Source organism: Ictalurus punctatus, chromosome 26 (genome assembly GCF_001660625.3).
Source record: "Ictalurus punctatus breed USDA103 chromosome 26, Coco_2.0, whole genome shotgun sequence".
NCBI classification, from domain to species: domain Eukaryota; kingdom Metazoa; phylum Chordata; class Actinopteri; order Siluriformes; family Ictaluridae; genus Ictalurus; species Ictalurus punctatus.
This window is the reverse complement of record NC_030441.2, coordinates 14,210,255-14,233,621: the sequence shown is the minus strand read 5'-3', so window position 1 is coordinate 14,233,621 and position 23,367 is coordinate 14,210,255. Positions and strand designations below refer to the sequence as shown.

Genomic DNA, 23,367 nt, shown 5'->3' with positions numbered 1-23,367 from the left:
ACGCACATCAAAGAACCGTATCTGTGTATCAAAAGACATGCGAGCGAGTCTTATTGCCGAAGTATGCAGCCGGTAGAGTACGTCTGTTATAAGTGGTGTATTAGGTGGTGCAGCAACATCTGGAGCGAGGTGGAGTGGCTGAGCATGACGTGCGCATCCAGTCACAAACAACACCTTCATGCCCAGTGGTTTTCCGCAATCATTACACGGGAGACACAACTAGCTTTTCATCTGCTGTGCTTTACCGTACATTACCGTATCCATATTAAACGACAGGCTCGAACCGTTTCAAAGATTCGAATCAGTGCACGTAGTCTCAATATTTAGGATTCAGAATAGTGTGCTGGAGAAAAGTTGCTTGGTGACGCATACGTCATTGACCCTGGTGTCTTTGTATTTATTTATTTATTTTTATTCGATTTGATATAAAATCGTATTGAAAGGGAGAATTTTTGAATTCCGTCGATTCTACAGCATTTGCACTTCGGGGATCCAGTGCATAAAACAGAGCATTTCGATTTCGCCTTATTCACTGGGACCAATGGCCAGAGACGTAGCAAATGACCTCACGGGCGCTCCTGAAGAGAGTCTACAGAAGAAAAAAATGGGAGGGGAAAAAGAAAACGTTTGGAAGCTGCGAGTGAATTAGCAAATTGGAATTGACTACAGAACTCGTAAGTGGGTTTAATTAAATAACCAGAAAACGTTGTGAAAAGCTGCGAAAAATATTCCAGAGTGAATTAGCAAATTGGAATTGACTACAGAACTCGTAAGTGGGTTTAATTAAATAACCAGTCACTAAACTGCAGGACAACATTGCTGATGTTTGTCAGATTGTCTGGCACAGCATGAGAATATTATCAAATGCTTCTGCTGACCAAATGACACGCCCAAACTAGCACAAGGTGAAGGCATTCTGTACGTTTTGTGCATGTTCGGTTTCAACCTACCGAGTTGTTTTACGAACTACCAACATTTTGGACAATGTAGCATAAGGTACATTGACCAGAATAAGATTATATATATATTAAAAGTCTACACATCCCTGTGTAGCACGTCAAAAGGACTCCATACCCATATTAATGCATGGTGGTGGAAGCGTCATGCTTAGGGCTGCTTTTCTCCAGCCAGAACTGGGGCTTTTATCAAGGTGGACTGAATCATGAATAGCTAGAAATACCAGTCGATTTTAGTGCAAAACCTTCAAGTTTCTGCTAGTAATCTGAAGATGATGAGGAATTTCACCTTTCAGCACGACAGTGACCCGAACCATACATCCAAATCAACAAAGGAACGGCTTAACCCAAAGAAGATCGATGTTTTCGATTGACTTATCCAGAGCCCAGACCTGAATCTAACTAAAAATCTGCTGGCTGTGCACAGGACATGACCTTATGATCTGATGGGTCTAGAATGCATTTGCAAGAAAGAGCGGGAAAATATTGCCAAGTCAAGGTGTGACATGCCGATAGACTCTTACCCAAAAAGACTGAGTGGTGTAATCAAATCAAAAGGTGCTTCAACAAACTATTAGTTTAGGGGTGTGCACACTTATGCAGCTAGGTTATTATAAGTTTGTTTTTTTTTAAAACTATAAATATTTCTGATTTCTAAATTTTTTACATGTTGTATTGTCATAATGAGGTTGGAAAAAAGATCTGACGGTTTATATATTAGTTTACTTTTTTTACTTGACAGAAACTTGGCATTTTATCAGGGGTGTGTAGACTTTTTATACCCACTGTAATGATTTCTGGCATGGCAGGAACGGTACATAAATATGACCCTACAGACCAGAACAGCAGAACAACTCGGTACATTGCAGTTAATACGCATGGTGCAACCAGGGAGATCATACTTCCTCTGTTTTTCACTTTGGCCACAAACTACCGATTACAAATCAAAATATCACAGGCATGGAAACGAGTTACAGTAGGGGGAAATAAGAAACGTCACACACGACTTCATTCACGAACTTTAATGTGTGGATTTTTTTTCTACGTGTGGATTTCATGAGTTAATACCAAAGTCTGGTGAAAATTTCATGTGAATAGCCTCATTGGAAATGTATATTTCCCGCTCACTGTATGTCATGAGACCAGATGTGTAGCTCCTATACTAGAGCAGGTTTTCTCATTTCCATCCAATCAAGTTTAAATGAAGTGACGTAGCGCCAGAGCATGCACCAGAACACAGTCCAGTTCATCAATAATGAAATTAATGTCAATAATTTGTACCGATTTAAAAAGAAATAAAATAATAATACATTTTGTCGAGTATTTGTTGCAGCCCTAGTGTTACTCACACACGCTCTACAGATACCGACCTGCCGACATCTGCGCTTTAACTCTAGTGTTTATGATTGGCTTCCACAGACTTCATATAAATCCATAATGAACTTTTTCACACTAACTGTTGTTACCCAGATGAGGACGGGTTCCCTTCTGAGTCGGGTTCCTCTCAAGGTTTCTTCCTCTTAAAACATCTTAGGGAGTTTTTCCTCGCCACCGTCGCCACTCAGTGGCTTGCTCAGTTGGGATAAATTCACACCTTTAATATCTGTATACCGTGTTGATATTTCTGTAAAGCTGCTTTGAGACAATGTCTATTGTAAAAAGCGCTATACAATAAAATTGAATTGAATTGAATCCCTTACTTTTCTGAGCCAATAGAAAACAAGAAGGTGGAACTGTGGCCTGTTTGGTCGGTTAAAATAAAAAATGAATTATAGCCGCTTATTATTAAGTAGCGCTTAGACCAGACTTGCTTTGCTGGTTTTTTTTTTTTGTTAATGTTGCACAAATTACGCCCCCCCCCAAAAAAAAAAAAAAAAAAAAAAAAACTTTGATACTGTTTTACTGTGTAACTAATGATACTCGTACACTCTTTCCGAAATCGCATGCCATCAGGACTGCCTGTAGTTCTCTGATTTAGAATCGGCGTGTAATAAATAAAAAAAAGAAAAGAAAAGGTGGCAAAAATCCAGCGTGACTGTGGCTTAACGCTCGTCACACCGATGATCCGAGGAACTTGTCGGGTTCCACATGATCATGTGCTACCAAAAAAAAATAAAAAATAAAAAATAAAAAAAGCGTCTGCCTGGATCTGAGTGGGGAAAATGAACTGTATTTAAAAGAAAAGAAAAAAAACGTATTATATGCTTTTCTGTTTTTGTGTGACACCTTTTAATATCATTTGTAAATCTGTAGGTTATAGTTCATAATGTTTATTGATTACGTTAATCTATTATGAACGTTGGGGGGAGGGGCCTCGCGGTTAGCGGTTAGCTTAGTGGTTAGCGTGTTCGCCTCGCAGTTCCAGGGTTGGGGGTTCGGATCCCACCTCCGGGATCCATGATGGAAAATGGATGGATGGATGGATGATATTAACTGGACGTCCGTGTCCGTTCATTCCGTAACATTTGTATAACGTCGGCTCACACACTCGGCAGGTTGCTTATAAATCCAGACGTTCTGCAGATTGAAGTTAAATACCCATACATTTTTTGTTTAAACCATGTATGCATCAAGCTGTCCTGTCCAACAACATACGCTAAGGTTTTTGTGGTACAGTTTAGTTTTCTGCAGCAATGTTTGGCGTTGTAGATTGAGATTAGCTTGAAAACACTGGAGTATTCCTTTAATAGTGAAACTCCATCATTTACATAATGTTCAATGTTGATCAGGAGCTGAGCTAGACATTTCATTATAGCGTACACCTGTGGATATCAGTAATAACAGTTACTTTTAATTAAATCGAGCCTGCGAGACTCATGTTTATTAAATTATATTCATGATTTAAAGATTTTCTTTGTGTCTCTCTCTCTCTCTCTCTCTCTCTCACACACACACATACAGTGATGGACAGAAGCCCCATGCTGTTAGGAATCTTGGGCCTGAGCTCCACGAGCTCCTGGTGGACTTGATGTGCCGTTTTAGTCCTCGCCAGGTCACGCCTTTCCTCGAGACGTCCGAGAGCTACCGCCTGGAGGAGACCGTCAAAGTAAGCACGTGTCCTTGTCTTTTAGACGACCTGATTTTGATCACTGACACTTCATCTGGGCTTCAACAAGGACAGAGCCGATCAACCGTAAAACATGATAACATGCCGTCACTCAGTAGCCTCAGAACGCTGCATAAAATGATGGATTAATTACATAATATCATTATTATACACTGTTTAATATCTGCTCTGTTGTTGTTGACTAAGATACACATGTAGAGGTAGGCGGGGCTTCTTTAACTGCAAATTCAAAGGAAATCTGTAACCGCAACGTTCTCCTTTTCTTCCAGACTTTAAAATGCTTCGTATCACACACATGGCTATTGGATTCTTACTTAGAAGATGTTGATACATTTTCTATAAATAACAGCGTGGTTCTGACAGTCCTATACTGTATACTAGTCTTATACAGTGCCCTCCACTAATATTGGCACCCTTGGTAAATATGAGCAAAGAAGGCTGTGAATAATTGGCTTTATTGTTTAACCTTTTGATCCTTTGTTTAAAATAAAAAAATCACAAAAGTACTCTGCTCTCATGGATATCAAACAATTGCAAAAACAACACAGGTTAGTCAAAAAAATCTTTGTTAAATATAGTCGTGCAACAATTATTGGCATTCGTTGGCGTGAATTCATATGAGAAAAATATAATTGAAGTATATTCCCATTGATTAAAAAAAAAAAATTTTTAGTACACCTGTGTGACTAGGAACAGGAAATTGATCATGCATGACTTCCTGTTTCACAGGGGTATAAATATGAGGTAACACATAGGCCAAATTCCCTTAGTCATTCATAACAATGGGTAAGACCAAGGAATATAGCTGTGATGTGCGGCAAAAGGTTGTTGAGCTTCAAAAAATAGGAAGTGTCTATAAGAAAATAGCACACGAATTGAAAACGCCCATTTCCACCATCAGGGCAATAATTAAGAAGTTCCAGTCAACTGGAAATGTTATGAATCGACCTGGAATTGGACGTGTGTCTGTATTGCTGATATTGTCTGTATAATCTCCAAGGATCACAGCTGGAGATCTGCAGAAGTTTGTTGTGTCTTGGGATCAGAAAGTCTCCAAAACTGCAATCCGAAGTCACCGACATCACCACAAGTTTGCAAGGGTTTACAAAAAAACGTCTCTACTCTCATCCAAAAACAAACTCGAGCGTCTTCAGTTTGCCAGACACTACTGGAACTTCAAATGGGATCGGGTTCTACGGTCAGATGAAATCAAAATAGAGCTTTTTGGAAATAAACACCAGAGGTGGTTTTGGTGCACACAGAGAGGTAGCCTTATGGAAAAGTACCTCATGCTCACGGTTAAATATGGTGGAGGCTCTTTTATGTTTCGGGGGTGTTTTTCTGCCAGAGGACCTGGACATTTTGTTAGGATACATGGCATCCTGAGCTCTATCAAAACATGCCACATTTTATGCCCCCCCCTTCTTATTTATAACACAGCGCTGTTATATTCTTGATTCTGATTGGTCAGAATGTGTTGAGTAGAATTCTGTGGAGTGCCAGACTTTATAAACAGAATAATACACACCAAGGTCCAGCCAGTTTGAACAAGGGCTGTTTACATTTAGAAAGCTCCGCCTCTTACAGTACTATTCAGGCAATCTAGCATTGGGATGTGATTTGTGGGCGGGGCTTATGGAGTGAGCATTGCAAACAACAAGGTTTCCATTTTGAGCTTCAGAGCACCTAGATTTAGCTGAATTCGGCCAAAATAACTGACTCTAGCTTTAAACTCCACCTTGTTGGCCCAGAGATACCTCTCAATACTTAATACTTTGACTTAATTGCAACCCAAACCGCAATCTGCATTAAACTCTAGACGCAGTCGTCCGTTGCGGATTTAAACCCGGCTTCCTCAGCCTGTCCGTTCTGTCCTTCTAGAAAAAGGGCACAAGAGGCCCGTTTCCCCCTCAGTAAGCACTCAGCAGAGCTTTAATAATACAGTGAGTTTGGTGATGGGGCTGTGTTCAATCACTTCACTGCTGAGAGAGAGAGAGAGAGAGAGAGAGAGAGAGAGAGCGAGAGCGAGAGAGCAAATGTGAAGACGTGGAGTGGAAAGAGAGTGCGAGAGATGTGGAGAGCACACCAGAGTACTTCAGCAGAATCAATACGGTTTTACATCTACGGGCACGTGCTAAATATTTAATCAGGCACACACATACACACTCAGGATAGAGTAGCTATGCTATGTTCATCTAACCTACAGGTATGCTGTCTCTTTGAATCCTGTCTGCCTCCCAGTCTGACCTTTTGTCCTTTCCGTCTCGCTGTCTCTGCTTTATGACATCTCTCGACCTCTCGATCTCTCTATCTGCCATGGCTCCTGACTGGTTTCTCCACTAATCATCATATATTCTCCTCTCTGCCCTACACGCATCTGCAGCACTCCGTTGTGTGGATATGTGGATGTCTCACCGATACTTTATGCCTTTATTAGCAGTGTGTTACAATGGTGTATAACAAAGTAATAAAGTTTGGATAGCTTGTTAGGTGGATCAATACCGACACAAACGAATATATACATTACCATGTAGCTGACAACTTCGCCATGGACGTTATCATTTTCTGAAAAAGTGTCTGATGTTGTACAAAAATTCATCAAGTCAGTCGCCGACGTCTTTATTTCCTCTGCACGTTTAACTCTTTGCTGATTGCGTGTGCTAGGGTTCCTGATCGTGAGAAAAGCTGACGTGTGTGGTGTAGCAGGCGGTTGGAGTCACGACTAGCGTACGCTAAAGCAGTGGTTCTCAACATTTCGTGAGCTCTGGACCCCTAGCATATTTCGAACAATCCACCCCCTCACTCCACAACAATGATAGGCTATATATTTAACAATCATTTCTATATATGTTACTTTATTTTATTCCTATTTAACATGAATAATATTAACATTGGACATTTAAAATCGAATCAAAACCTTTCAAGATTTAGCTTTTTTTGTTGTTGTTGTTTCCATTTCACTGTTGGCGTGACATTTAATTCGACTCTCTGAATTATCTTTGGTTTATTTTTTCCGTCAATGCGACACTTGAACTTGTCTACCACGCATAGGTTTTTTTTGCAAATGATCATTTCTTTTGTAAATAAATTAAAAATAAATCCATCAATGAACGATCATCAGCGCAGCTAACGTGATATTTGTGAATGCATGGGAATAACCAAATTGGTTCATTTTAAAACATAAATTGAAAAATTAAATTGTTCTTACATTTGATGGATGTATGATATATTTGACAATATTTGCATACATTTCAACACAATATATATATATATAAAATTTTATTTAAACACTTTAAAAACTTTCCCACTGACCCCCTGCAATTACGCTACGGACCACTAGGGTTGAGAGACACTGCGCTATAGTAAAAGGAATGTGGTGCGTCACACCACTGTGACATGCGTTACATTGAATTATTCCAAATAATAATGTATGTTTCGAGGAAGTCAGGAACAAATTCTCTGAAAAACGCTGGTGACCAATCATAGCCCAATATTCTTGCCACCGAATGCCTGGGCTACTGATTTGTTCACCATTCGAGCGCGCTAAAATCGGTCTGGACCGGAGTTTTTTTTTGTGATTGTTGCGGCCAAAAATGCTTGATCAAGTTTTTGTGGAAAACGACTCGGCGAAACTGCAATCACACAATTGTCTCGCACGCTCTTTCGCAGCGATGTTTGTTTTGTAAACGAGACTTTTAGCTGTACTCGTGACGCGTCTCGGCCCAAATCCGCGGTAATTAAAAAAAAAAATTTCAAGCTCTTCCGAATATTGCGTGATTTTGTGTTCATTTCCGCGGAATCCAGTAGGGGCTGTAAAGTCATGATGATACTGTTACTAGTGATGAACGTACACAAATCAGTTGGCAGGAACATCAGCGCTTCCCTCAGACGTGGTGGTTAATTTCGAGGAAAAAACTCAGTGTGACTCAAATTCGACAGTTTGTAGTGCTGGGATGAAAACCTGTTTTTCTTTTGGGTTTTTTTTTGTTGTTGTTGTTCTTTTGTAGAAACGATGTGTTAGGAAGGCTGAGACGTGACTTTCTGTTTCTGTGTCATGTTCACTTAATGGCAGATCACCAAGCAGCACGAGCTACATGAAGCCACCGCCTACCTGCTGGAGAAAAAAGGAGATGTGCAGGGAGCCTTCCAAGTGCTGCTACAGGTCTTCCACTCACGCTCATCTCACAGCTGACACAAGTTACAGCAGAAGGCTACGGCTAAAAGCAGCCTTATTGGCTCAAACAGCCCAGACTGTTGGGTTTAGCAGCTCGCTTTCAGCTTTGGATGAAATCTTAAAAGAGGATTTATACAGTATACAGTATCTCAGACCGCAGACTAGGGGAAGTCTTTGAGTTGAACAAATGAGTGTGTTTTTAAGTTTATATATTAACTCAAAGACACGCGCTTTAAAAATCGCGGCATTAAAAGTAGTTTAAGTAAAATTACAAAAGTACTTTTATGTAAAGACATTTTTTCCCCCCTTCATATATCCTGTCAAATTGGTATTATTAAATTATAAACATATTTGTGTGTAACCTAAAACTCACATCAGTAATCTTGTCAGGTTAGCTCATGTTAGCTAGCTGGAGTTAGCATCGAATATTATGGAATGTATTAATAATTCATTCAATTCACCTCGGCACATATATGCTAGCTGGCTAGCGTTAGCAACAAAAGCTGTGAACATTTTTGAGCATAACCTAACACTTACCACGGAAATCTAGTCAGATTAGCTTATGTTAGCTAGCCGGAGTTAGCAACAAAAAGTGGGATCGTATCTACAGTATGTTCCATTTGCGCCAGATTTATGTGGCACATAATGAACACATGACAACGATGTCCTATGTTCCCCAGTTCCCAGGGTCCTCAGCTCTATATAGCACATAACGGGAACTTGAGAAACATGTTCCCAGCTCTGTATTCGCGTAATATGACACGGGTTATTGTGGGAACTTGTCGAAGGGGTTTCCTGTTCCCCAGCCCTGCCGTATGGTTCTCGGTATAATAGGCCTAGACATGAGGGAAGTAAACAGGTGGTTGAAAACCATTTGAAGCTAACCAATAAAACTCACCTCAGAAATCGTGTCAGGTTAGCTCATGTTAGCTAGCTAGCTAGAGTTAGCAGTGAATATTATGAACATTTACGAAGATGATTTAAAAATCTTTTCGGAATTCCTGTCAACTTAGTAGCTGGCTAGTGTCTATGAATATTTTTAATATGTTCTAGAAAATATCTCCTCCGAAATCTTCAGTTTAGCTCATATTAGCTAGCTAGCTAGTTTTAGCAGTGAATATCATGAACTTAATCATATTTTACTATGATTAACAAAAAAACTTTTAGAAGTCCTGACTGCTTAGCACATTTAGTTAGCTGGCTAGTGTTAGCAGTGAAAACTATCGACAAAAATATGAAGTCTGAATATGACCTAAAAATCACCTCAGAATATATCAAGTATACTCAAGAGTTAGCTGTCAGGCTACATAGAGTTAGCAGTAACGATGATAAATATTTATTAACATGACCCTAACGTCTAGAAACCCTGTCAGGTTAGCTTATGTTAGATAGCTGGCTAGTGTTAGCAATGAAAAATATAATCATTTATGAATATGACTGTAAAATCCTCTCAGGAATCCTGTCATGTTGCTAGTGAGAGTAATCAGGGAAAATGAATATTTATGGATTTGACTTTCTTCTTATTAGCGTTTCTGTCAGGTAAGATGTTAGCTTGCTGGCTCGCGTAAACTGTGCAAATTCTGAGCGTTTATGAACGGGACTTACAAATCCTGCCTCTTTTAGTTCATAACATCAGCTGACTGATAAACAGCGATCATTAGGAGGATTTATGAATACTGGTGTGTTTGAGTCATGCTTGTCTGTGTGTGTGTGTGCGTGCGTGCGTGTGTGGGTGTTAGACACTGAAGGAGAAGCTGAATACACTCGTTCAGGAGAGTTCAGAGGCAGCCACGCCGAGGTCTGCGAGAGAGGAGGAGGATGTAGATTACACCCCATTGGCGAGGGTGGAGGAAGCCCTGAATGACATCATCACGCTGTGCCACCGGAGCTCACATGGACTTAACCAGCAGCAGAGAGAGGTGTGTGTGCGTGCGTGTGCGCGCGTGCGTGTGTGCGCGCGCGTGTGTGCGCGCGCGTGTGTGCGCGCGCGCGTGTGTGTGTGCGCGTGTGTGTGTGCGCGTGTGTGTGCATCCATGCAGACTGATGCGTCATAGTGCTGTTGATTTATTTATATGCATATTATATGAATGCATTACTAACCCAGATTGATCTCTCCCCCCTCTCTCTCCCCCCACTCTCTCCCACCCCTCTCCCCTCTCTCTCCCTCCCCGCCCCTCCCCTCTCTCTCTTGCTTGTGTTCTCTCTCTCTCTCTCTCTCTCTCTCTCTCTCTCCATCTCAGGCTCTCTGGTTTCCTCTCCTAGAGGTGATGATGTCTCCACAGAAATTCCTAAAAGGCCCTAATGCCAAGGATGTTTCTGATGGTGCGACACACACACACACGCACACCCACGCACAAACGCGCGCACACACACACACACACTCACACTGAAAAACCAGCCTGGACTTTAGTGATTCTGTTTAAATGAGTCAGTTGTTATGTGTGAGTGTGTAGGTTACTTCAGGCTTCGGCTGAGACCCGGGCAGGTCACTCTGGGGCTTGAGGAAGGAAGGAGGACGGAGGTGCGCCGGGTGTCTTTGTACTATGTTTGTCCAAAATGAAAAAATGACAAACTGTCATCTTAGATGTCATATTAATCAGTGAAGTAATGGCGACACGACCAACACAAGCTTTACAGTCTGCACTGTACGATAGAAAGCAGATCATTTCAGTTTAGGGATGGATAGGCCCTGAAATCAGTCAGTGATGGTGAGGTGTGACGCAGCCTTAACAGTAAAGTTACTGTTACCACCCTGAAGTCGATCGTTTTCCTATAACGGCATGGTCCCGATGTGTTTTATTCCTCTTATACCACAGCAACGCAAGATAATCAGTCCCTCCAGTATTCTGGCAATTTTGTGATCGCAGAAATTAAGGAAACCCGCTTGCAATTTTTCAAAACGACCGCAGATTTGGGCCGAGACGCGTCATGTGCCGTCACGATCCTCTCCGATTCTCGCGCGTCGAACATGAGTACAGCTAAAAGGTCTCGTTTACCGACGAACATCGCTGCGAAAGACCGCGCAGAACAGTTTCACACGATGGCAATTTCGCCAATACAGGTCGTTTTCCGCAGCAAAGAATCCGCCGCAAAATCGAACATTCACGGTCGCGGCAATCACAAAAAAACTCTGCGACATCCTGTATGGACCGGTTAATATACGTTTAATGCTGTGGAACCATCACGTTACAAGGTAGTTCTCGTTATCACTTACGTTCTAGCAGCTGTAAACTTTCCGTCCGTCACCAGCTGAGAAAACCTTCTGTCCTGAAATTTACAACTCTACCGCTGGCTGTTTACAAAACGCTTAAAATCATTTACGCAAAAGTCTCCTCACAGGAATCTCGCATCACACGCTATTGTTTTAAAAAAAAACATGTTTACGTGGAGCGTTTGTCCTTACATGACCGCGTATAAGTTATTATTATAGAAATGATCATGTATGGCGCTATTATGGCAGCTGACACTATTGTCACCTTCTGACCAGTCGGAGTTGAGAGTTGGAGAGAGTATGGTGTACAATATTGTTATAGCATGGAAGTATTTATAAACCGCTATTCATTAGTACATTGTTTTTTTTGTTTTTTTTTTGTTGAAAAAGAAGAAAAATACTCGATTGGATGTAAGACATGATGCTGTTAATAGTGTGTGAAATGATGTGGATGTGAAACGGCAAAAAAAACAACAACAACAACACACCGCTTACTCCAGAAAACAATTATTGAATTATTATTGATTATAATTACTTATTAAATATATATATATATGAATATATATAAAATATCTTAAATTGTAAACAATGAATAATAGAATAGTAGAAATTGGGTTAGTGCATTATTACTACTTGGGCAGTCTGGATTTGTGTTATAAAGTATATTATACAAATAGCAGGTGTGTGTGTGTTTTATGTCCTCAGCCCTGAAAGAGCTCACTATGAAGGTGTTAAACAACATGTCCAGCTTCATCGCCCTGCCTGCCATCATCCAGCGCATCCTACAGGTAATTATAAGCTTATTAACACCTCACACGCGTGTTATAACTGTGTAATAAACACTCCATGTCGTTTAGAACTATATCAGTAACGTTATGTGGTGGGACTGTTTGAATATGCAACCTTACCATCTTTTTGGAATTGATTTATTTTTCACAGCCTAGCGCTAAAGCAATCCTGCTGGAAGCATAATCTATTCAAACGCACGCACGCACGCACACACACACACATTAATATTTACACTGCAAATCGATTTCACACTCGCCTACCACATCTACTTAAGTGACTGGAACAGATATGTCCTTGGCCAGCTTTAGTGTACACACACACACACACACACACACACACACACATTTATTGCTCACAACTCTAGTGCGTCTATCCCCTAATGCCACGATAACCAATCAGACCTCAGTTCCCTCTCCCAGTGCCACTGTAACCAGTAACAAGTTGTTGTTGTTGTTGTTGTTGTTGTTGTTTTTGAAACATCATGTCACCAAACAGGTTTATTTTGCTTCATTTTTATCCAGGTTAATTCACTGTGAAACATATTTGATTTTCAAGTTCGTTCCGGGCTTGCCATGATCTCATGGAGGAATCGAGTACTCGTGCCAATCCCTTGTTAAAAGTCTCCAACACATCTCGACGTAACATCAGCGTTTCTTACTGTGCCGTAACTCATTAATAATGCATTATTTGCCATAAAAACTCAGACCTTCACAGTGGTGCCAGATAAACGCGAGGATCCAGCGCAGCTGCTGATGCTGACATTTGATGGCATTTGCTCAGCATGGCATCATCAGGCCTGGACTAATGTGAATGCTAATGCAGATACGGGCTAACATGAATGCTAATGACTAGTGTCCTATGAGGACATTGTACCAGAGTGTTGATGCTGGTGCATTAGCACAAGTCCCTCTGTTAACGTGTAGTATACGGTGTATTAATGCCGCTGTTATTCCGCTGTGAGTTTTACACATTGACCTAATTAACATGCCATCCCAAATCACTACGGGTCACGTTCACGGTCCGGGATGTTCCGCAGTTACGCAGGGGTAACGGCACGCACAGAAAGTTCCTCGTTCTCAGAATCGGGTTATTCGGCTGTTTAAGTCGAGGGTCTGGGTGCGCCATTCCGATGAAGCAAATGAGCTGTGTGTATTCTAGTCCTCGGAGTCTGCAGATGTGTGTTAAGTCGGGGTTTTTCTGTATCATCTAGACTTCCGTGTTTAAACACAAGTATCGGACTTTAAGGCGGTAAAAATATCAGCACTAGAAAATGCAGACTGAAGAAGAAATCTTCAGTCTGTCTGTTCTCGCACCTAGGTGGTGGAATGAACTTCCCCTAGATGTCCGAACAGCCGACTGGCGGTCCCCGAGCCATGTCTAAAGACCCGCTTCTTCCTCAAGTACTTAAATTAGCACTTTTCAACAGCAACAGCAAAATTCAGTATTCAGTACTATATTACCTCCCACCATTGTTTTAAGACTGATAGTACTCAGTCCGTTATCTAGTGAACCAGTATCGGGATGTATTTATTGATGGAGACTTCAAAGCACTTCTGTAAGTCACTCTGGATAAGGCCGTCTGCCAAATGCCGTAATGACTGTGTACGACTACTTCACACGGGAAAATGAATACCCAATTTTCCCACCAATTTTCCACCAATTTTGGAGCTTCACTTAGAAGAAATGAAAATGTATTGCTATTGATTACTCACTCTCTTCCGTCCTAAGTTAACAAAATTAACCCTTTGTCCCCCCGACTCGTCCGACCGATGGTGCCGTGCGGATGGATGGATGGATGACCGACCGACTGTCCTTTTTGGCCGGAGCACGTCCTGCTGTCTTTTCGTCATCGTGAGAATGAAGCCGGTTGCAGTTTAACACAGCTGAGACTTGAACCTCAGACGGACTGACACGAGCTCGCAGCGTCTGACTAGTAGACGCACTAGACGCACCAATGTGAAAATTCCTAACCATACTGAATTTTGCTTCTTTTGTTGTTGGCGAAACTGAATTACAAAAACCACAGGATGAGGGGAAAACGTCGTGCCGCTATGCTCCGATACACAGTCGTGAACTGAACAACACGAGCAGTGTCCAAAATATTCGCAGCGATTACTCGTGTACCGATTTACTAAAATTCCAAAAGCCCAGGTAGTAAGTAGTGTGCGCACCGTTTTGAGTGTGTGGCCAGGGATCGAGTGGATGAGGATATGTAATGGGATTTTAGTTGTTTTGAGAAACTTTCTATTTTACTCAAGCAGAATGTCAGTAAGCGTTCTCGTTATTACACAAGCGTGAATGGTATCATTTTGACTTTACCTAATGGAAACAAATTTAATACTTGCCCTCGGGTCAAATGATTTTGTTTTGGTTTTGTCGGATATATTCAACAGCCAGACATTTGCATCATTCTGTGCAACACATGGCCCTGTGTCAGGAGAGTCATACGAAATGTCACCGATGTTCGTCACGATGGACTTACAGATAAGATAATCATAATATAGATAAGTCCGTCTCTGATTCTTTTCCTATAACTTCACACCCTGTCCCGGTTTATTCCATACACAGTTTTTGACCAAGACATCAACAGCGCGGTGCTTTCGGGTTTTCTGTTGCTAGAGGATATACACTGAACGCACACCGCAGAGATAATTCACGACCAGCTAGACTCACACATACATTCAGCCTTGAGGTCATTTATAATGGACTAACCTCCGTATGAACCTTCGTATAATGGTCTGTGTGGAGACCTGCAGCGCAGCTACCTCACCAACAATGTGTGTAAAAGTGAAAGAGTAGACGCTTTTTCCTGGACTGCGAGCAGGTGAAGTGAAAAATGTGAACCTCACACACAGATGGCGGTATATCGGCGTACACCTCTGGGTTTTTTTTTATTTCTTTCTGTTTAATCTTGACAATAAGCATGTGACTCATGAGGGGAGCAGGGCCCTCTATATGATAATGTCGAATGTGAGTAAATTCCCGTCACGTCACTAAGATGCGATGCGTGCCTGTTTCCCCTCTTTGCTTCTCACTTACTGATCAGCTCATTTCAGCTCAGCTCAGGTTTACTGATCCACCTCATCTCTCTGTCTCTCCATGTCTCGCTGTCTGTCTGTGATGAAGTCTTACTGTGAGAATATCACCACAGAACCACGATTCAGAATATCAAGACTGTACAGCTGTGTGTGTGTGTGTGTGTGTGTGTGTGTGTGTGTGTGTGTGTGTGGTGTGTGTGTGCTGGGCACCTGTAGTGTGTCAGCTGGAGATGAGATGAATCTCCCCCTGCAGTCTCTTTGTGTATGTGTGTGTGTGTGTGTGTGTGTGTGTGTGTGTGTGTGTGTGTGTGTGTGTGTGCTGGGCACCTGTAGTGTGTCAGCTGGAGATGAGATGAATCTCCCCCTGCAGCCTCTTTGTGTGTGTGTGTGTGTGTGTGTGTGTGTGTGTGTGTGTGTGAGTCTCCCACAGCGTAGGTGAATGAAACGGTTATGTTCCTCTTCCAGTCCACTCGCAGGCTGCATCGAGAGTTGCGAGTCCTCCTTATATTCCGAATTTGAATCTCATCTTTCGAAAGTTCCCGGTCCCTCCAGGATTTTCTTTCGATCTTGCGATCGTAGAAACGAACGCAAAATGATTCGAACGCCGCAGTATTCGGCGGAGCTTGCGATTTTCCCAAACTACCGCAGACCCGGGCCGAGACGCGTCGTGTCACGCCGTCACGGCGCGCGTTCGGCCGAAGCCCTTTTAGATCGACGTGCGCCGTGCACGAGTACCGCTATAAAAGGTCTCGTTTACCGACACACGTCGCTGTGATCAATTTTTGTGTACAATTACCCGTCAGGGCACAAGATTACAAATAAATACAATGCTATGACGTACTGGATCAAGTGCTGTTTTAAATGCTGCTGAGTAATGAGCGAGGAAGCCATTTTGTTTAATTAAAGCACATTCACGGGGATTTTATGTGATCGTTACAACCAGGGTTATTCACGCAGCAGTATATTTGCAGTAAATTAGACTCGTTTTAGATGTTTACGTCATTTCTTGCCATTTATGTATCTTCTGATGTGTATATCATTATATTAGTGTGTTTTGTATTTTTCAGTTTGAAGTCATGTCTCGCTTTTATGTGACGTAAATAAAACCCCTGCGCTTTCCTTATTGATTTTCTATCCAGTTTTTTTTTTTTTTTTCCAGGCTTAGTACTTGTTTTTGAAGGCAGTCATCCAAACTCTATTTTTGTTTTTTTGTTTTTTTTTAAGTCTTGGAAAGTTTTACTACACACAGGTAATCTGCGTTAGCTGAACAGGACGCACAGAAACACTTAAGCGGGTGAATAAACTGACTCTGAAGTCCAGGAACATAATTCATGCAAATATTTCACTTTTGGACTTGAGCCGGCACAGCTTAATAAAACCAACACCGTGTGTGTGTGTGTGTGTGTGTGTGTGTGTGTGTGTGGGTGCGCATGTATACGTGTGTGCGTTAGGGAGAGAGAGAGAGAGAGAGAGAGAGAGAGAGAGCAGTTTGATCTCCATGACTGTTTGGGTGTGAGTTCCTGCTGTGGGCAGAATTACCCGAGTGTGTGCATTTGCCAGATAACATGCCCACTGCTGGCTTGGCACCACTTTGTGTGTGTGTGTGTGTGTGTGTGTGTGTGTGTGTGTGTGTGTGTGTGTGTGTTGGTATTCCACTCGGCTGTAGTTGGTTGGATCCTGTGCAGATTTGGAGCGTTCTCTCTCTGTGGTGTGCCTCCTCATCACGCCCTGCTGTTTCACTGCAAGCAATGAACACGCACTTTAGGAGCCTAGCCAAATAAACTCACCGATTTGGTTTTGTGTGTGTGTGTGTGTGTGTGTGTGTGTGTGTGTGTGTGTGTGTGTGTGTTTTCTCTCCTCAGGATCCAGTGTATGGGAAGGGCAAGTTAGCAGAGATCCAGGGCCTCATTCTGGGCATGTTGGAAACTTTCAACTATGAACAGGTACTCTGTGTGTGTGTGTGTGTGTGTGTGTGTGTGTGTGTGTGTGTGTGTGTGTGTAAAAACAGCACTGAATGAACATTTTTCCATTTTAAAACAATCTCTCGGTAATTCTGGCGGAATCCTGTATCATGCGCTGAAATTGTGACATCACAAAGTAAGCTTTGGGCCAATCCCATTCGAGATTTGAGCATGACATTGTGGTGCCTGGAAACTCTGGTTGCTATAGTAACATTATATTCACACCGTTGAGGAAGTGGTGGAGAACATGAGAATAAATTGCCATTTTGGAAGGAGTCTCCAGTGTCAGTAGTGCACCAGAACCACACCACACCCCAGCTATTAGTGGAGAGGAGAGAGTGTTGTAGCCCATTCAGAGATGGGGATTATTAGGGGGCCGTGATAGAGAAGGACCAACGGGGGAATTTCACCAGGATACCAGGGTTATACCCCTACTCCTTTACGATAAGGGAGTTTTTAATGACCGCAGAGAGTCAGGACCTCGGTTTAACGTCTCATCTGAAAGACGGTGCTGTTTTTACAGTATAGTGCCCCCCTCACTATACTGGGTCATTAGAACCCACAGGGTGAGCGCCCCCTGCTGGTCTCACTAATACCACTTCCAGCAGCAATCTTAGTTTTCCCCAGCAGGTCTCCCATCCAAGTACTGGCCAGACTCAACCCTGCTTAGCTTCAGTGGGACACCAGGCGAGAACTTCAGGGAGATATGGCTCTCATATAACAGAAGTCTTCAGAAGATTTTGGTTTCATGACAACTTGAATGTATTGATTATTAACTTGGAGAAAAAGAGCTGTAATGTAAGCGACAACAGCTATAATGTGATACAATTTGGAGGCAACACTGCCTAAGAAACGTATCGGGTGCACTTCATTCACTTCCTTATATGGTCTGTTTGAAATATTTGCTAGAAATGACCACAGATGCATTCCTGCATGAGGTTAGCCTGGAGATGAATGTTATATAACTGGCCATTTCTGTGTTACGTTTGAGATTGTAATTCTAGCAGACTTTACAGGGTTGAACTTTAGTGGGTTTGCAAATGTCATGCAGTCATTACTGGAGTCTGTCTGAAAACCTTTGAAGAGTCAATTTGTCTTCACTCCACAGCAAGGAGCAAATTAAATGGAACAGTTTTTGTTGCCTATTTTAACAACATTCCTCTTAATGGTAATCATGTCAAAAAATAAATAAATCACTTCAAATTTACCCTCACACGCCATTGGTTAACGTAGCACGATTCTTCACACTTTGCAGACTTTTCAACATCAAACACTTGCCTTTTTGTTCGTCTTTGGTTGCACTTTCCCTCCTCGTCTCGCAGTGTGAGAAGTGACAGCACACTTTTGCGTCGGAGAAAGTGATAAGTTCAAGAAGCGTCTACGGCTCGTTTTCTCTTCAGCGCTTCAGCGGCGTTGTTGCTGACAGAACCGCATTCTGTGCCTCTCAGAAAAAATGGACCGAATGTTTCTGTTGCCTGTTGAGAGGTCGTGTTTTCCTTCGATACGCACTGTACTGAATCGGTGCGGGAGACAACGTCAAGACAAGTTCACTCGTTCGCATCGATCAGTCTGTACGAGTCAGTCCCCAGTATTTTGTTTTACTGCACAGTTCATTCGTAGAATTCCAGTTAAGGAATAAAAGTTTAAATGCTTACAGTCTGTCAGTCGAGACATATATATATATAAATAAATAAAAAGTGGACCAAAAAACCTAACATTCTTGTAACCTGGGCTGGTATGTCCGTATGCCAGTATGCCGGTGTTTAAGTGTGCAAGTAGGCTAGCAGCAGATATACCAGTGTCCCAGTATACCAGAATGAATATGCATACTAGAACACTAACAAGCGTTCATTGTTGAATACTAGCATATGTGCATACTAGCACACTAACATATATTCATACTTTCATACTAGCACACTAACATATATTCATACTTTCATACTAGCACACTAAACATATATTCATACTTTCATACTAGCACACTAACATATATTCATACTTTCATACTAGCACACTAACATATATTCATACTTTCATACTAGCACACTAGCATATATTCATACTTTCATACTAGCACACTAACATATTCATACTTTCATACTAGCACACTAACATATATTCATACTTTCATACTAGCACACTAACATATATTCATACTAGCACACTAACAAATATTCATACTAGCACACTAACATATATTCATACTTTCATACTAGCACACTAACATATATTCATACTAGCACACTAACATATATTCATACTAGCACACTAACATATATTCATACTTTCATACTAGCACACTAACATATTCATACTTTCATACTAGCACACTAACATATATTCATACTTTCATACTAGCACACTAACATATATTCATACTTTCATACTAGCACACTAACATATATTCATACTAGCACACTAACAAATATTCATACTAGCACACTAACATATATTCATACTTTCATACTAGCACACTAACATATATTCATACTTTCATACTAGCACACTAACATATATTCATACTTTCATACTAGTACAATAACAAGCATTCATTGTTGAATACTAGCATACAAGAATGCCTGTATGGATGCTAGCATACTTTCATACTGTTCTAGCATACTAACATGCATTAAATGTTGCATACTAGCATAAGTTTATACTAGCATACCAATAGAGATAGATAGATAGAGGTACATTACTGGTATATAGTCATAATATTCATTCATAATGACATACTAGCATTATTTTATGCTATCACACAGTGTACAAGTATACTAGTGTGTCACTATGTGAATATGCTAGTGTTTAAGTGTGCGAGTAGGCTATCGTGCAAATATTACAGTGTCCCAGTATATACGTATGCATAAATGTACTAGCATCATTTCATGCTAGCACATTAACAAACAAACATTCTTCGTTGGATGCTAGCACATATGCATATGTTGCATACTAGCATACAGTGTACAAGAAGGCTAGTGTGTCAGTATGAGAATCTGCTAGTGTTTAAGTGTCCAAGTAGGCTTGCATGCAAATATGATGTATATGCATACTAGCATACTTTCATACTAGCACACTAACATGAGTATTTTGCCATAATAGCATACTTTTCTACTAGCCTACTGACAAGCTTTCATTGTTGCATACTAGCATGCATACTGCACAATGGCATACATGTACACTTGAGCACTAACACTAACAGACATACACAAGTAAGTATGCATGATAATGAGTCTTTATTGGTCATCAAAGCACAGTGAAATTCTTTTCTTTGCATATCCCAGCATGTCAGGAAGCTGGGGTCAGAGCACAAGGTCAGCCATGCATGCTTGCTTTAATACTAGTGTGATAGTATTCAATTAATCTGTTCAATACAAGTCTCTGTGAATGAGCTGTTGCTATAGAAACGATAACGTATTCGAGCGAGCTCATTAATATAAACATTGTAGCCGTACTGTCAGAACTGCTATTATAGAAAATGAATCAACATCTTCTGACCAATCAGATTCAGGAATTCTGCTCACTGCGGTATCACACCATTCTTCTCCTAAAATTGGGACTTGGATCGATGTGATTAAATGATATAAGACTCTGTTTAAGCGTTATTATTTCAAATCCAGGAATATTTCGGCACAGTACAAGACCTTTTAACGCTTTACAGCCGCAGGTGTTTTTCTCAAACGTGTGATTGATCCAAGTCTCTCCTGAGTGGCAGCGCTGTCAGGGACACAGCGGACATATCTCCATCTCCATGTGCAGTTTGATGGGCAGTGCGGTGCGGCTGGGTTTCAATAGCGTGAAGGAGGGCAGATGAGATCAGGGAGGGAGGGAGGGAGGGAGGGAGGGGTTGATATGGAGACCGTCGGAGAGTTCTGCCTTGGGCCTTTTTCAACTGCGGCAACATTATTACAGCATTAATGTGTGTGTGTGTGTGTGTGTGTGTGTGTGTGTGTGTGTGTATGTGAGAGAGAGAGAGATTGCGGAGAAAACAAGAGACTTTTAAAGTGTTTGGCTATTTGAGGGTTTGTGTGTGTGTGTGTGTGTGTGTGTGTGAATGAGAGAGAAAGAGGAAGATTGAGTGAAAGGAGAAGGTGAGCAATTATTGCGTGTGTGTGTGTGAGTGTGTGTGTGTGTGTGTGTGTGCGCGCACCTGTTTATAAATGCCCTGTCCTCGAGAAGTGTGTGTGTGTGACCGAAGGGAATTTGCAGCCTGTCACTCAGAGGAAATGGACTAGAAGGCTGCTGAAAGGCCTGTCTGATAGCCGTGACTACCTCTCTCTCTCTCTCTCTCTCTCTCTCTCTCTCTTTCTCTCTCGCTCTCTCGCTCTCTCTCTCTCTCTCTCGCTCTCTCTCTCCCCATCTCCATCCTCCCTCTCCATCTCTCACTCTTCCACTCACCTTCCCCCACCTTTTATCCTTCTCATTCACCCAGCCTCTCTCTCTCCTCCCTTCCATTTCCTCTCAAGCTGTGATATGCATACACCCATCCCACACACACACACACACACACACACACACACACACACACACACACACACACACACACACACCCTGTGTTATCGCTCATGCAGTAGCACCATGCACATTATACAATGGCATGATATACCTGGTTTTTATTTCAAATTCATGTTTTAAACGTTTCTTTTTAAACCCGTCTCTTACGCAGACTCTGCTGGAGACCACCACCAATCTTCTGAATTCGGACCTGCACTGGTCTCTGGCCCACCTGCGGAAGGCCGTCAGCAGGGGACTCTACCCTCGACAGGACCACTGCAACATCTGCCTGCAGCAGTACAAAAGGAGGCAAGAGAGTGAAGAGGAGATCATCATCTTCAGGTACACACGTGCCTCAAACACTCAGGGGGGAAAAAACAATTTGCAACTCTAACATACACGGTCATATTCCAGGAAGTGGTCATATGCAAATGAGCTCCCTGACCTCTAATCAGGAAATGAACATTCTTACCAGCCTCTGTCACGGTTTACATGACTCACGATATCTACGTGATCAGAAACATATTTATATCAATACTGATAATCATTCAGCGTATTTGATCAGGGGTTAACAATCGACGTGCTTATTAATATATGCACTCACTTCTGCTTGGCGTTTCCTTTGTTTCTTGTTTTGTTTTGTTTTTCCCCTCATAAAAAGTCATATATATTTAGCCAAATATTTAATCAGTCAGTATCAATCTTGATGTTTTTGTGTACTTATGCGTGTCTCTCTCCAGCTGTGGTCACCTGTATCACTGTCAGTGCCTACAGCGGAAGGAGCAATGGGTTGTTGGTAAAGATCCCGGACTCGCGGGAGATCGGGTTCACTCGTGGAGCTGTTATAAGTGCACTTCCAGTCAGGGAGCTCGTCCCGGAGACCGCCTGCTCGCCGAGGGACGCCGAGTCCGATCCACTTCTCTGGCCCAGGTCTGATCACTAATTCATTCGAAATACTAAAGTTTATCCGTCATTGCAGCTCTGACCATTTTAGCTGAGTGTGTTTCTCTGAGGCGCCTGTTAAACGATGGATTATTCAACGTCGATGAATTTCTTTGGCCTACGTGGCCAGGGCTACTTTATTTTATTCAGCTACACCATTTCATTCACACACATTGATTTCCTCCTATTTGTTATTCATATATGTGCTAATGTAGGTCACTTTAACTTGTTACGGTTCCGTCAGTGATTTATGAGGTTCCCCAGAAGCCGCTGTTTATCAGCCATGATGAATGAATTGAAATCATAAAGCATTCATAATGCATGGCTGTCCCGAGGTGTGCGTGCGTTTAGTTTAGTGTATTTTGTCGGTTAGTGGGCGCGATACGCTACCGAGAGCGTACAGAAGCGTGTACACGCCAGTGAGCTTTCACCAGTGTATTTTAGTTACGAAGTGTTCCTGTATCTCAAAGCTTCCCCAAAAAAAAACACATCGGTGGGCGTGTTTAAAACAATGCAGTACATGTTGCCAAGACGATCTGTGAACTAGGCAGTGCTAGAATTCAAGAATAAGCTAAAAGTGTTCATAACATTTGACCCCTGGACGAATACAACAATATTAAACACAACATGTAGAGATCTCCTTTCCGTCGAGTTTTTAATGAATTCAAATAATAACAAAAAAGAAAACATCTGTGAATGTAATTTACATGCTTGATCTCAGTGTAGTTGTTTAGTCTG

At 41.8% G+C, this 23,367-nt stretch overlaps 1 protein-coding gene across 5 annotated transcripts in view; it reads left to right on the top strand.

The window, feature by feature from the left end:
- The window catches only part of vps8 (VPS8 subunit of CORVET complex), a 111,662-nt gene that overhangs the window by 61,707 nt on the left and 26,588 nt on the right, over positions 1-23,367 (top strand). For all 5 annotated transcript variants that reach the window (XM_053676411.1, XM_053676410.1, XM_053676409.1 and 2 more), the window contains exons 35-42: positions 3,858-4,002; positions 8,096-8,185; positions 9,937-10,116; positions 10,438-10,519; positions 12,114-12,196; positions 17,098-17,178; positions 21,860-22,029; positions 22,428-22,617. In XM_053676411.1, the coding sequence (XP_053532386.1) occupies positions 3,858-4,002; positions 8,096-8,185; positions 9,937-10,116; positions 10,438-10,519; positions 12,114-12,196; positions 17,098-17,178; positions 21,860-22,029; positions 22,428-22,617 (1,021 nt within the window). The remainder of the gene's footprint in view (positions 1-3,857; positions 4,003-8,095; positions 8,186-9,936; positions 10,117-10,437; positions 10,520-12,113; positions 12,197-17,097; positions 17,179-21,859; positions 22,030-22,427; positions 22,618-23,367) is intronic.